Below are 13,892 nucleotides of genomic sequence, written 5' to 3' on the forward strand. Positions count from 1 at the left end.
ATTATCCTGCAGACTTTCCACCTGAAGGAAGGGCCTAGGCTCTCAAAGTTTCCTGCAAGAAAAGGGACTAGAAAAGCAGATCCTTGCCAGAAAAAGCCAGCAAAAGCAAAAGTCCGTATTTGTCCTTTGTTTCCTTTCTCAGGATTTTGAAGATTTTGTGACCCAGCTGGATGAAATCCTGGCTCTGAAATCCAAGTGCATCCAGAGTCTGAGGAGCCAGCTTCAGCTGTACCTGACCTGCCACAAGCCGACCACAGTCCCTGAGAGGACAGTGGTGTCTTAGAACAAGATCTAGTATGAGGTGATGGGGGCAGCTCAGGAACTTGTACTGAATTCCCAGGCGCTGGCGGGTCCTTCCTGCAAATCCTAGAACCCACTCCGCAGTCCTGCCTGCTAGCCTCTCTCCCCACCCCAGCCACACATGGCCTTGACTAGGCCCCAGCACAATTCCAAGCACAGGAGCATCTGGAAGGAAGGACAGAGCAGGCTAAAAAAACTTAATATGCCCCTTCTAAACCCTTAATATGGGGCTAGAAGAGTATTTTGTCTGGGTGGGGAAACACACTTGGGTCTGATAACCTCGTGGATGTGTCTAAATCTGAGGATCAAAGGATGGGGTGGGTCAGTGGTAACCTAGAGGTCAGAGGTAACAAGCTGGGGAAGCAAAAGTGAACTCAGGGGCTTTGTTAGCTGAATACTGTTCTTCAAGACTTGGCCAAAAACTAGTAAAACACTTGAGGCAGAGCTCACCCTGCCCCATTAGCTCCTGAAGACTGGTGGGACAGGCTTCATGTCCCCAGTTCCCCTCCCTTCCTGCAATTCAGAGACAGAAGCGAGTGCTCACATCACTACATTACTCTCTTAATAGCACTCATGCTTCTGTAGCAGTTCCTGGCTCACCTGCCACGGCCTTTCGTGGCAAAGGTGAAGAAGTGGAGGATCTTGGGCAGGGCTATCTCCTCACCTTACCTTTTATCCAGCATCATCCTGGTTGTGCAGTCCCTCTGAAGGGCCTGTGTTCAGTAGTATCTTGGCACTGAGTGCTCTAGTCAACAGTCCAAGACTCTGAGGTTGCATTTTTATACACACACCCCTTCAACATGAGTTCTGCCTGCTGTGTATCTTCATCGGGAAGCTCAAGACAAATAGAAAGTGGTCTGTCACTAGGGCCACTTTGGGTCAGATAAGATGCATATGTCACAGCCTTGGCCCTGATGCCCACTGTAATGTGTGAAGCTTCAGTTTCTTACAGGGAAAGGATACCTTTTTAAGGTTTTAAAAAGAGGGCTTAATTTAAAAAGGTAGGAGAAGGGCCAACTGGCTTTCTCAGCCTGCCAATCCTGCCACCCTTTGCCTGATCTGAGCACTAGAGGGCGGCCTTTTCCCAGTTTCCTGGCCCAAAAGTTCTGCATTCTCCTTACCCGATCACTAGTATTAGAGACCCACTCCCAGCCAAGAGCACTGGAGGGACTGTGGGATGGCATTAAGCATAAGGACAAGAAACTTCAGGGAGGACTCTGGACTCTAATTCTCAGCTACAGCAGCAGCACTGAGAGCTAGTGAAGCAGTCTGAATCCAGCCCTGACTGTGGCACACAGCACATAAATGCCTGATGGGTCTCAGGGGAAAAGGAACTTCCTCATTTCTGAATAATTGCCCCAAAGGCCCAGCCTGTTTCACCTCCAGTTAGTCTGGCAGGAAGGCTTGTCCTTGGTTCCAGAGACTGAGTTAGGTCAGGTTTTTAACAAATCCTCATTTGGGCCTGCTCTGCAAAGCAAAAGCCAGGGCTGACTGCAGGGCCAGCTCTTGGGTCCCACTGACCTAAGAGTGAGAAGAAAGTACTAAAAAGACAGAAAATGGTTAGTACCTGTTTTCATCCCCAGCAAATGGAAGCAGGAATTCCTTCCCCACCCACCCCACCCCCTCAATAAAATAGCACTGGCAATAAAATTATCACAGCAGGACATACCTTTTAGATTTTTATTAGTAGTTTTCTGAAGAATCAAAATAGTTAGCAAATTACTTTAGATTCATCAAGACTGTATATCCTTTGTATTTAGATCTTTAATGATGTACAACAGAATATAAAACAAATGAAAGAGACTGATTTCTATGACTAGGTGTTACTCGTGTCATCCTAGAGCAGGGGGCTGGGGGGAGAGGCCGTTCTCCAAGGAGAACCGAGGTGGAGCTAGTGCTGGGCTACTGTACTGCAGCCTGTTTCTCCCCCACTCTGTGCTGGGAAGGGGCCAATGATTTCTTAAACTGACGACAGTTTCTAGAGCAGGGGGCTCTAAAATCCTGGGTAGCAGAAGACTGTGGTCCAAACCAAGCCAAAAGAAACAGGCTGGGGCAGGGAAGCATGGTAACTGCCTGGCAAAAGAGGCAAACTCAGCGCCCCACGTGGAAAGGGCATTCTTTGCACCTCAGAGACGTTGCAGAACCAGTGTTAACACTAAGAGACTTTGTTAAGAAAAAAAAACCCTGGAAGAACCTTTCAATTGCACTCAACATGGATTAAGAGTTCAGTCCACTGGTGCAGGGGAGGGAAGCATCTAGCCCTAAAGCAGCACTGAGTCTGGCCCTCCCACCCCTTCTCCCTGCCTCCTTTTGGCAGCTGGGCCAGGTTTCAGCTGAGGACGTACAGACTCCAGAAGGACCAGGGAGGTTTCTCTGGAGGGCCAAGGTGGGAAGGACACTTCTCAAAATACAAACATGTTTAATATGGAAGGAGCCAGGGCAGTGCTAGAGGCATTCACATGCCCCAATCTTTCCTACTTTCTCCCCAGCTCAGAGACTGGCAAGCACAGTCTCCACACCTGACCTTCCACCCCCAAAAGAAAATCGGGAAGTGTGCCCCGCTCTCCTTCCCTACACGTGGGCTCCTCAGCGCCTCCTGCAGGGGTGGTTCCATGGCAGGGCCTATGCAGCTGGTCTCAGCTGGCTCCTGCCCGAGCCATGAGGTCTTCGAGAGCATTGTCCTGGTCATTGTTGTGTAGTAGCAGAACTTCCTTAATGTCTTTCAGTTCAAAGCCCATTTCCTTAAATTTGCTCATTAACTGAAGAAACTCCATCATCTAAGGGATAGAAGAGAATAAAGATTGAAGAAAGGGGTCTGGCCACAAAGCAGGGTGGAGGAATGTCCATATAGGGGGCTGCTTGGGAGGAATCTGCATCTTTTGCCAGAGCCTCCTGAGTCTCTCTGAGGTCTCCCAGCAAGCAGAGGGTGGCTGTGGAGGAAGCCAAGGCAGACTAGTTGATGGTATAACTCATCCTTCAGAAACTATGCCCAGTTCCAAATCCTGCTGACTCATGGGTCCCACTAACCAAAATCCATACTCACACCAAGGCAGGATACTGAACCCAGAAACAGCTGCTCTCCAGGGAGCAGGCTAGGCAAAGAGACTAGCGATCTCCCCAGTCATCCAAAAGTCTAGCTTTTTGCCCAGGTCATTTCCATTTTCCCTTCCCTTTCCTTTCCCTGGGACTCTAGACAGTCTTCAACCCAGTGCTTCGTCAAACGTAACAACCCAAACTAGCTGAATGCCTATCTGGACACTTGAGAGAAAATGCATTCTACTTCTGCCTGGAGTCACTGGTAGGGAAAGAGGGTTCTTGGCCAGAGCAAAACTACTTTGTCCCTCCTTTCCAGAGGGTTCCTATAAAACACAAAAGGTCCTACCTTTTCCTCTGAACACTGGTGCATTTCCAGAGCTTCTTCCACTAAAAGAGGGTCGAAGCCCTTTTCACAGAGCTGTCCGTGTGCAAAGAGATAGTCGAGAATCTTAAGAAAAGAAAAGGAGGTTTGAGGATCTATTACCACTCTTTTTGGTGCTTCCCAAGAGTCTTACACAAGCCAGCAAGTGTGATGTCTGCTCCCCACCTCGCTATTAGATTCTGGATAGGACTTGATTTTCTACTGTGAACTGCATCTAACACAACAGGACCTCAGTGACTATTTGCTGAATAGGTAGGCACACCCTTCTAAACATGAGCAGTCATTTTTCAAAGGAATTCCTGTCACAACTGACTCCCGTCTCCCATAATGTCAACTCCACAGCCTGGGCAGGATATTCTAACAAAAAGGCCACGTCAGAAATGGCCCCAAGGTTTAGGACTCCAGTACCCTATTTTGGAACACTCTGGGGCAGCTATGACAAGATAAATGTTTCTAGGAGACATCTGACCATACCTCAAGCCTGGTGTGCCCTCTCAGGAGGGGTAGAGAACAGTCCAATGGCTCAAATACTCCCAGGGCTTTTCTCCAGCCTAGGTCCCAGAGCAGCCCCTTAAGTAAAAGCACTATGCTGAGGGTGTGAGTTTCCCCGGACAAATTGCCGAGTCATGCCAACTCACAACGCTGGGGCTGAGTGTGATAGGGCTCTAGGATACAAGCAGGACACTGTTCTAGGACCTCTCTCCAGGCTGATCCCACCATCACCAACCAGCCAACCAACCACTCACCTGCTCAATATTCTCTCCTTTCTTCTTCATGGCTCTCAGGACACACTCATATGAGTAGCCCATGTTGACCACTGTCTCCACACACTGCCGCTCACTGGGGGACAGTGTTTGCAGTTCTGAATAGGCCTGGGGACAGCTGGGAGCATTGGGCACTTGTGACATTGAGAAATTAGGAGGTGTGACCTGGTGGTGGAGAAACAAGAGGATCAGGCAGGAAGAAAGAAGACTGAGGTCCCAGAAGACAGGTCACTGAAGTAGCCCAGTCCAGGGGCTTGCCATTTCTGACACTAAACTCCTAAACACTCTGCCTGCAAAAAAGAGCCAGGTTGCTGGCCAGACGTCCTGGAGAACAGTAAGGTAACACCACACAAGGGAAAGAAAAACTGGGAAGACACCTGAAATTGTGACTGCCCTCTGGGCTCCTCCCAGAGTGAGAAAATACCACAAGAGCAACATGCTCTTCTGTGTTCAAATCCCTTGGGCTTGAATGAGAGAAGTTCTGAGGCTGCCCATGGGACTAATGGCAAGACGGCTGCTATGATTTCTCTCCAGGGCTCCATTATCCCTTTCTCAGGCTGTTGTATGTCAGAGTCCTAAAAAGATCATTCACCTCAGACAACCCTAACTCTGGGGCTGACTCTCTCCCAACAATGTCTCTATTCCTGCTCCTATCCCTGAGCTGGGCAGAGACTGCACGTGCCGCATGTTCCCCTGCATGGCCGGCTCAGGGGCTCAGGGCTTCGAGGGCACTCCACCTCTGCCCCACACCATGAGCTACAAGGATCCGGTTCCCTGCCACAGCTGCCATACTACAGAGCCAAGACTGAGGGACTATTAGTCACACCAGGCTGGGCCTTCAAGGAAGGAAATGTGACTCCAGGACCCTGCCTATGGGGCACTCATAGGCAGCTGCTCCCTGCCATTGGACCCTATTAACCTCAGTTTGATTGGTGGGTAGAATCCCATGACTCTGCCCACCACTTCTGATAATGACTCAGACCCAAGGCCTGAAGGCCCCTCATTCTCAGGCCAAAGGAACAAACCAACATGAACAAGGTCACAGCTGTTTTATTTAGTTTGTCCTAGCTCCCAAGAACCAGGAAAAGCATTTCTTTCAACAGAATTTTACTTCCTTTGTGGGGAGTGGGGGTGGGCAAGCAGCACAGACTCCTGGTCTCAGAAAGACACTCAAAATGATATAGCTATGACCAGATACTTTCTTCTAAGTCAGCTGGGAAAAGTCAAGACTATAGGCCTCAAAGCCCATTGTCTCCTCCTCCCTACCTCACACACAGCACCCCTGGCAGCCCAGTCAAAGGGCTCAGTCATTAACTCGTAAGAGTCACAACAAGGACAGCGACTGGATCACACCAGCCTCTCTTCAGGGGCAGAGTCTACCTGGACTTGAGAATACCAACAGCCAAATAGGGTTTGTTCATCTTGCGGACACAGTACTCACCACGTCACAGTATGTTAATGTGAACTCCCAGGGGTTAGTTACCATGTCACATATATTTCTGAATTCCCAGGGCCTAGCTTTAGGCTTGGCATTCACAGGGCCCTACTCATCAGTTGTAGAATAAATGGAGGTCTATTAGGAATTCAAAGAGGGAATTTAACACAGCAAAGTGACCCTGATTCTCCTTCCCCAAAGCCCACTGAAATAATAAAACAAAACTATTAATATTTAAGGTCAAAGAAAGAGGGAACAGCAGTGGACAATATATTTCAATGAAATTTTAGAACTTGGAATGCTAATGGAGCCATGGTAACTAAGCAGAAGCAATGAAGTTATAAATACGTGGGAGAAAGGAGAGTCAGTTCATTAGTTCCTCAAACTCCTGAGAGGGCTGCGCTTCAGCATTTGGGAGGAGCAGGTACTGTTGGAATAAAGCAAGGGCACAAAGCAAGTGATCAGAGCAATAAAACCCTTAGGCACGTCCCCTTCTCCCCCAATCCTCTTCAGGAGGTAGGTAGAAGTTCAGTCTCTAGGACTAAAATAAGGACACAAGGCACAGCACAGCGCATGGCAGAGTAAGGTGTAAAAACCAAAAGGATATTTAAGTAAAAGTCTACACACTACCCTTCCCCAGCCTCCCTTAACCCTCAAGGAGAATTCTCAGGTGTAACTGTAAGCTCTCAAAATGTTCTATGTGTTGACATTTTGCAGTCCCCCAAAGCCTACTAACCAACCTACAGGAAAGCTTAATGACTGGCAAACACACCCCACACATACAGTCCCTGCATCGTTAATTTAAGTGCCTCACTCTTAAATGTGAACACAAAGCCAGAGACACCAAAAGAGGGAAAAAACAAAGCAGTTGGAAATTTAAAATATGATAGAGTAAAATTTTATTTAAAAGGCTGAAATTTAATCTAGAGAAAGAGAAGGGCAGCCCAGGTGACTCAGCGGTTTAGCGCTGCCTTCGGCCTGGGGATGTGATCCTAGAGTCCCAGGATTGAGTCCTGCGGGTTCCCTGCATGGAGCCTGCTTCTCCCTCTGCCTGTGTCCCTGCCTCTCTGTGTGTGTCTCTCATGAATAAATGAATAAAATCTTTTTTTTTTTTTTTAAAGGCTGAAATTTGGGATGCCTGAATGGCTCAGTGGTTGAGCATCTGCCTTTGGCTCAGGGTTCCTGGGATCAAGTCCTGTATCGGGATCCCCACAGGAAGCCTGCTTCTCCCTCTACCTATGTCTCTGCCTCTGTCTCTCATGAATTAAAAAAAAAAAAAGAAAAAAAGGCTGAGATTAAAAAAAAAAAAAATTATGATAGTCAAGGATATATCCAGAAAGTAAAACATAAAGACAAAGAGGGGGCACCTGGCTAAGTCAGTAGAACATGTGACTCTTAATCTTGGGGTCAGGAGTTTGAGCATCACGGGTTTAGAGATGACTTTAAAAAATAAAAATTTTTTAAATTCTCTTAAAAAAAGTAAGACAGAGATAGGAAAAAATATAGAAAAGGATAGCAAATTATAACAGTCAAGGAGGTCCCATATCCAGTTATAGGAATTCCAGAAAAGGAAAAAACAAAATATGAAAAACATCTCAGATTTTAATTTTTTTTTTTTTTTTTTTTTAAGATTTTGTTTATTCATGGGAGACTCAAAGAGAGAAACAGACTTCTTGCAAGGAGCCCAATGCGGGACTCAATCCTGAACCCTGGGATCATGCCCAGAGCAGAAGACAGGCACTCAACTGCTGAGCCACCCAGGCATCCCACATCTCACAGCCTGTTTGAAAGGATCCAGGAGGGCCAAGCATTATCAATGAACAAAGCATGGCACACCATGAATAAACGTAAAAATCTCCAGAAATGAAGATCTCAAAAGCTATGGCAGGGTGGTGCACTCTAAAGTGGAAGAACACAGAAAAGCACAGGAATGCTAAAAATCAGGGGAGTTTATACTTCATTAAAAAAAGTTTAAGGGCGGGCAGCCCCGGTGGCTTAGCGGTTTAGCGCCACCTCCGGCCTAGGGCCTGATCCTGGAGACGCTGGATCGAGTCACACGTCAGACTCCCTGCATGGAGCCTGCTTCTCCCTCTCTGCCTCTCTCCCTCTCTCAATTTCTCTCTCTCTCTCATGAATAAATAAAATCTTAAAGAAAAAAAAGTTTAAGGGCATCTGGGTGGCGCAGGTGTTAAGTGACCAATTAATTCTTGGTTTCAGCTCAGGTCCTGATCTCAGGGTCGTGAAATGGAGCCCCACATCAGGCTCTGTGCTCAGCACAGAGTGGGAATCTTCCTCTCCCCGCTCACTCACTCTCTCTAAAATAATCTTTTTAAAAAAGGGGGGGGTTAAAGATTTTATTCATTTATTTGAGGATGAGCGAGAGATCAAGCACAAGTGAAAGGGAAAGGGAGAGGGAGAAGCGAACTCTGCTTCTGAGCAGGGAGCCTCCCTCCTGAGCAAGGAGCCCAACATGGGCCTTTTAAATATGACTCAATTGGGCACCTGGCTAGCTCAGTCAGAAGAGCATGCGACTCTTGATCTTGGGGTCATGACTTCAAGTCCCACACTGAGTGCAGAGATTACTTAAATACATAAAATTTTTAAAACAAATAAGTGAGCCTGAGTGGCTCAGCTGGTTAAGTGTCTGACTCTTGGTTTCAGCTCAGTCAGGATCTCAGGATTGTGAGATTGAGCCCTGTGTCGAGGTTGGGCTCTGCACTCAGTGATGAGTCTTCTCGAGATTCTTTCCCCTCCCTCTCCACTCTTCTGCTACTCCCCCTGTTCATTCTCATGTTCTCTCTCAAATAAATAAAATCTTTTTTAAGAAATAAATGTGATGACTCAAATGTGCTTGTATTACTTTGATAAAAAAAATTTCATTTTAAAAATCTAGAGATAGAGGCCTTGTAAGAATTAAATCAATGGTAACAGAAGAAAAGATAAACAGATTTGAACACCTAAAAGCTGAGAGTCTATATGTCAAAAATTATTTAAAATATACTTTCAAAGCAAACTGGCACTATTGTAATGCTTATTTAAAATTAGTAAATACATAACTCAGAGGTATAAGGAAAGAGCGGAAGTATTTTGCTGAAACAACTGTGGAAGAGTAAGGAATGTTTCCATATCTGGAGAAAGAGAACCCAATAGCAAAATGAGCCTAACCAATAAGCAGAGCAAGGCCCACAAAAGGCTGACATGTAATGGGAAAAGACAGGCTAGGGCTAGGGCAAGCAGTTCTATGCTGGTCTCAGAAGGGCACATTACAAGATGATGCTTCTCAAAATGATCACATGGACTTCTTAACTTCTAACACTAGTTTATATAAACAGTAAAACATAAAATCAGAATCTGAAGAGTGAGACCCACACATTGGGCCTGAAACAGCGAACAAGAACCAAACTCCAGGACCACTTCCCTCAGAGTTCCTTCATAAAGGGTGTATGCAGCCCAGTTGACCACCACTCCACTCTGCTCACCCTGAAGTCACAAACTATCCTGAAGAGAAGTGCTTTGTTCACTGGGAAAGGTTCTCAGTGTGAGCCTCTGAGACTAAGACAGATAGAAGAAAACCAGGCTTTGCTTCTTGGGGATAAGGGTCATAACTTTCTTAGAAAAACACCAGGAAAAAAAAAAAAAAAACACCAGAACTTCAGTTCTATTTGCCCCTTGAAGACAGAAAGTCCCCAAGCCAGCAAGAAACCACCCGCCCCCCAACCTTACCCTGAAATGAATGGACCCAAAAGAAACTCCACAATCAGATCAGAGAGTGACAGGTGTTCTGGTTTGATTAGTTCATCAGCTTTGGCCTCTTAATGGTCACTGTAATTTTAAAGGAGATTTGAGGCTGAGGATGTTCCCCAGAGTGCTTTTGATTTCTCTAAACCATACAATGAGTCATGAAGAGTATCCTACTGACCAGGAAGTAGGAGGGTGAAGTACATTACTAAGAGATAACACCAGAGTGTTCTGCACAGTCAAGTTTATCTAGGACAAGGTCTACAAAAGTTAATAAACAGCAGAGAGCTCTTTGACAATGCAAGCACTCACACAGAGAGACAATTACTTACCAAGAATGCTACTCTTGGGACTTTGCACTTACTTTAAAGTAGGCCATGGCTCATCTATCGGCTTACCAAGGTCTCTGACAGATATCCCACCAATACAACCAGGCTCCTCTCTGGCTCTAAATGGCCTCTTGATATGCCGTCATGTTAAAAATCTGTGAACTGGTATAGCAAAAAGTTCCTGGACTTCTATGATTTCTATTCTAGAATGCAGTAACATACTGTTCTGTGCTGCTGAAACCACATCAGGAGCTAAGACTACACTTTATGACAAATAAAGGAACCACATTGCACCTGCAACCTTTTTGTGTGCCAAAATCAGATTTTCTTCAGGGTAATAACAAGTTGCAATTTTTGTTATCCATCTTTCAACACTAACTCAAATTCCAACCTTCTCTTCTCCCTCTCTTTGGAGAAAACTGCACAACTCTTAATAGTGAGCAAAAAAGGAATTGTAGAATTAATATCTGCAAGTTTAAAAGTGACAAATTTCTACCTTTTGCTCAGACTTCCAATACAAATGATCTCCCAGCTACTAAGGCACCACATGTTCTGATGAAAAACACAGGTAAATCATTGTACACACAAGAACCAACTTCAGGGCAGAATAAGATGGGAGAGCAGAAAGCAGAGAAGATATAATGAGGAGTGCCAAGCAACCTTCAAAAAACCAATAAAGTAGTAAAAAGTAAATAAAAAATTACAAAGAAAGCCTTTAAAAACAAAGGCAGCAGAGAAAAGAACAAAGTGATTAGGCAGAAAGACTCCATTAACACATAATATACATTTATCTTGGGATCCCTGGGTGGCGCAGCGGTTTGGCGCCTGCCTTTGGCCCAGGGCGCGATCCTGGAGACCCGGGATCGAATCCCACATCGGGCTCCCGGTGCATGGAGCCTGCTTCTCCCTCTGCCTATGTCTCCGCCTCTCTCTCTCTCTCTCTCTGTGACTATCATAAATAAATAAATAAATAATTTAAAAAATATATATATATACATTTATCTTTTTGAAGGAAAGACCAAAAAGATTCAGGTAGGAAAACAAGCAAACATAACCAGGCTAAGTGCAAAGCTAACAGTCCTTTGTCCTCAGGAAAATAACCAGAACATACATAAACAAGGTCAATAAAGCCATGTCCCCATTTTGCCCTATATTTTGAAAAGAAGAATGTGAGGTAGCAAATGTTACCCAGAATTTAGAAATCTTTAGAGCTCTAAATCAGAGGGATTTAAAAGGCTTACAGTGGGACCTGTATTTGGAGGTGATGATTCTTCTGTGCACACAGACAAGACAGAGAGGGAAGGCATCTGGGAGATCAGATCTGAGGGATTCAGGGTTGGCACCTCTGTGCCACTGTCCAAGTTCAAAGCTGAAAGCCCAAGAGTATGATGCCCATTGAGCTCACTGGCACTGCTTTGGGTGGAAGGCTTCAGGGAATTCCGGAAGGTGCCATTGCGGAGGCAGGATGTGCTATGGAAAGTGCTTGCCAGCTTGGCTGTCTTCTGATTGCTGTCATCAGAGTCAAGTTTGGGGAAGGACAGAGATTTGATATTGCTTACTGCAGGGATGGGGGGGAGGGACACTTTAGAAGACAGAGACATCTTTTCACAGTTGCCCAACTGTGGTAAGGTTATAAAGCCATTAGGTTTGTGAAGAGGCTTGATATCCAAGGTCGCCCGCTCCAGGGATGCCAGGACCTCCTCATCCTGTAACACAGATCCAGAGCCATCTCTGGGCAAATTATTGTCTAATAACTGAGCCATAATGGGTCCAGTGGTTCCTACCAGAATGTTTCTCAGCTCTTCCTTCTCATCAATAGTTTTTAACTCCAGATTATCAAATGGGTCTTCTTCACACTCAAAGTCAGCAGGATTGAAATCTGCCTTTGTGTGGGGTGGGCTGAGAACTTTCTGTTTCATGGCACTGCTGCTGACCCGAGTCGGGGTGAGGATGCTGTTGTGCTGTAAGCTGGCAAGGATGGGGTTAATAGGAGGTGGCTTTGTGGCTGTACTGTGAGTCTTGGAGAAGCTCATTTTGCTATCACCCTCTGGGCCACTCTTAGAATTCACTTTAGCTTCTACTTCCTCAGCCTTGCGTTCTGCTTCCCGCTGGGCTTCTTGGATTTTCTTAATATCTTCAGCCCACTCAATAGTTTTCTTTTCCAAGGAGAAGTCATACTGCAAAGACACAGCACAGAAAGGAGGTGTGAACCCAGGTGGTTGTCCCTCACCGACTCAATTCTTCCAGCGAATTCTTCCTAACACCAGCACAACAGAACCTTGGCAAGGCAGTATTTACGGTGTATGAGATGATCCCCAGTTAGGAAGACCAAGGCTTTCTAAGCTCCTTATATGGTTTAATCAAACTACACTCCCAGATTACTTCCAGAAATGAACTAATCATACATACCAGGCCAAAAGTACCTTGACAACCACTTGCCTTGCTTCTCTTCCCTCCCCTCAGGCCACTTCCCTTTCTAGAATTCTTCACTGGTAGATAAGCAGAGCTCGGCAGCCACCTATAAAGCTTTCCTGATGGCCTTGTCCCTTCCTCTGAAATCCTACATAGCATGTGTGTCTATCAGGTGATGTCAAGCAAAAGTGACCACATGTACATTTATTTAATCTTTAATTTTTTTCTAAACACTTCCCCCCAGCAATATCACAAGCCTCTTGCAGGCAGCCACTGGGCTTTAGATCCTCTCAGGGTCTCTATTATCTAGCACAATGCTGGAGACAGAGCCTATGCTCAATAATAAGAGCCCCTAATATTTAAGAAGCACTTACCAGGTACCAGAAAAGATTCTAAACACTTTTTTGTATTAACTCTCTGGATCTTTTCAACAAAACTCTCTGGATCTTTTCAACAACCCTTTAAAGTGGGTACTGTTGTTACCCTCAATTTACAAGAGCCATGCCCAAGGTCATAAAGCTGGTAAGTGGTAGAGCCTAGATGTGAACCCAGGCAGTATAACTAGATTCTATGTTCTTAAACTACTACCTATTAAATTATAATGAACAGATTATACTCTAAATACAAGAAAAGTACTTACTAAGATATATAGATGTCTAGATTCGAAGTAGGATTTTACAGTGCAAACTGCATAAGGATTCACTTCATGGTTGTTGCTTCCTTAACCATACCTTCCCCTATATCACAATTTACAAAAATTTTATTTGGACACTGGAAAATAAATACACCATTTACAAAAAACAAAATTCGGGCAGCCCAGGTGGTTCAGCGGTTTGGCGCCGCCTTCAGCCCATGGCCTGGTCCTGGAGACCCAGGATGGAGTCCCACGTCGGGCTCCCTGCACGGAGCCTGCTTCTCCCTCTGCCTGTGTCTCTGCCTTTTTTTTTTTCTCTCTCTCTCTCTCTCTGTCTCCCATGAATAAATAAATAAAATCTTTTTAAAAAAAAATTCACCTTGGAGAGGAGAAACAAAACCTGGTGTTCACTCTAAAGTGAACATAGACATAAATAATGTCTATATGCACATTCAAGGCTAAAGAGACAAACAAGAGGGGGATGGGCAGGAAAGAAGCCTACATGCACAGACAAGAATTTTAGAGCACAAGAAACTTTGGTCATTCCCAAGCCTTTCAGCTTCAAACAACACAAGAGAAGCCTGGAAATGCACACATCAAAGTCTGTTCAGCCCCTGAGATGGCTGGCTGGCTCAGTCTGTGGAGCATGCAACTCTTGATCTAAGGGTTGGGAGTTCAAAGCCTCGTGTTGGGCATGGAGCCTCCTTATTAAAAATAACAACAACACCTTTAAAAAAGAAAAAGATGTCCATTTATACCCCTAAGCCAGCTGCTGAACCCCAGAAAGGCCACCTGGGCATTATGGCACTTCCTTTCTACCACTAATGGGTACAGTGAAAAAACAGCACTGAGCAGACTGCTG

The 13,892-nt window shown here is 45.4% G+C and overlaps 3 protein-coding genes across 12 annotated transcripts in view; 1 reads left to right on the forward strand and 2 right to left on the reverse strand.

The window, feature by feature from the left end:
- KIF24 (kinesin family member 24) overlaps positions 1-2,104 on the forward strand; it is a 79,064-nt gene extending 76,960 nt beyond the window's left edge. For all 6 annotated transcript variants that reach the window (XM_072728080.1, XM_072728077.1, XM_026008962.2 and 3 more), the window contains one exon: positions 143-2,104. In XM_072728080.1, coding sequence (XP_072584181.1) covers positions 143-161 — 19 coding nt within the window. In that variant the 3' untranslated portion in view covers positions 162-2,104. The remainder of the gene's footprint in view (positions 1-142) is intronic.
- The window catches only part of NUDT2 (nudix hydrolase 2), a 101,324-nt gene extending 89,978 nt beyond the window's left edge, over positions 1-11,346 (reverse strand). The window contains exon 1 of the mRNA XM_072728087.1: positions 11,226-11,346. The gene's annotated coding sequence lies outside the window, so the exon portion shown is untranslated. The remainder of the gene's footprint in view (positions 1-11,225) is intronic.
- Positions 1,967-13,892, reverse strand: part of UBAP1 (ubiquitin associated protein 1) — a 56,729-nt gene continuing 44,803 nt past the window's right edge. For all 5 annotated transcript variants that reach the window (XM_026008961.2, XM_072728085.1, XM_072728082.1 and 2 more), the window contains 4 exons: positions 11,226-12,161; positions 4,465-4,647; positions 3,683-3,784; positions 1,967-3,077 (listed from right to left, as the gene is read on the reverse strand). In XM_026008961.2, the coding sequence (XP_025864746.2) occupies positions 2,937-3,077; positions 3,683-3,784; positions 4,465-4,647; positions 11,226-12,161 (1,362 nt within the window). In that variant the 3' untranslated portion in view covers positions 1,967-2,936. The remainder of the gene's footprint in view (positions 3,078-3,682; positions 3,785-4,464; positions 4,648-11,225; positions 12,162-13,892) is intronic.

Source organism: Vulpes vulpes, chromosome 12 (genome assembly GCF_048418805.1).
Source record: "Vulpes vulpes isolate BD-2025 chromosome 12, VulVul3, whole genome shotgun sequence".
In the NCBI taxonomy this organism is placed as follows: Eukaryota; Metazoa; Chordata; class Mammalia; order Carnivora; family Canidae; genus Vulpes; species Vulpes vulpes.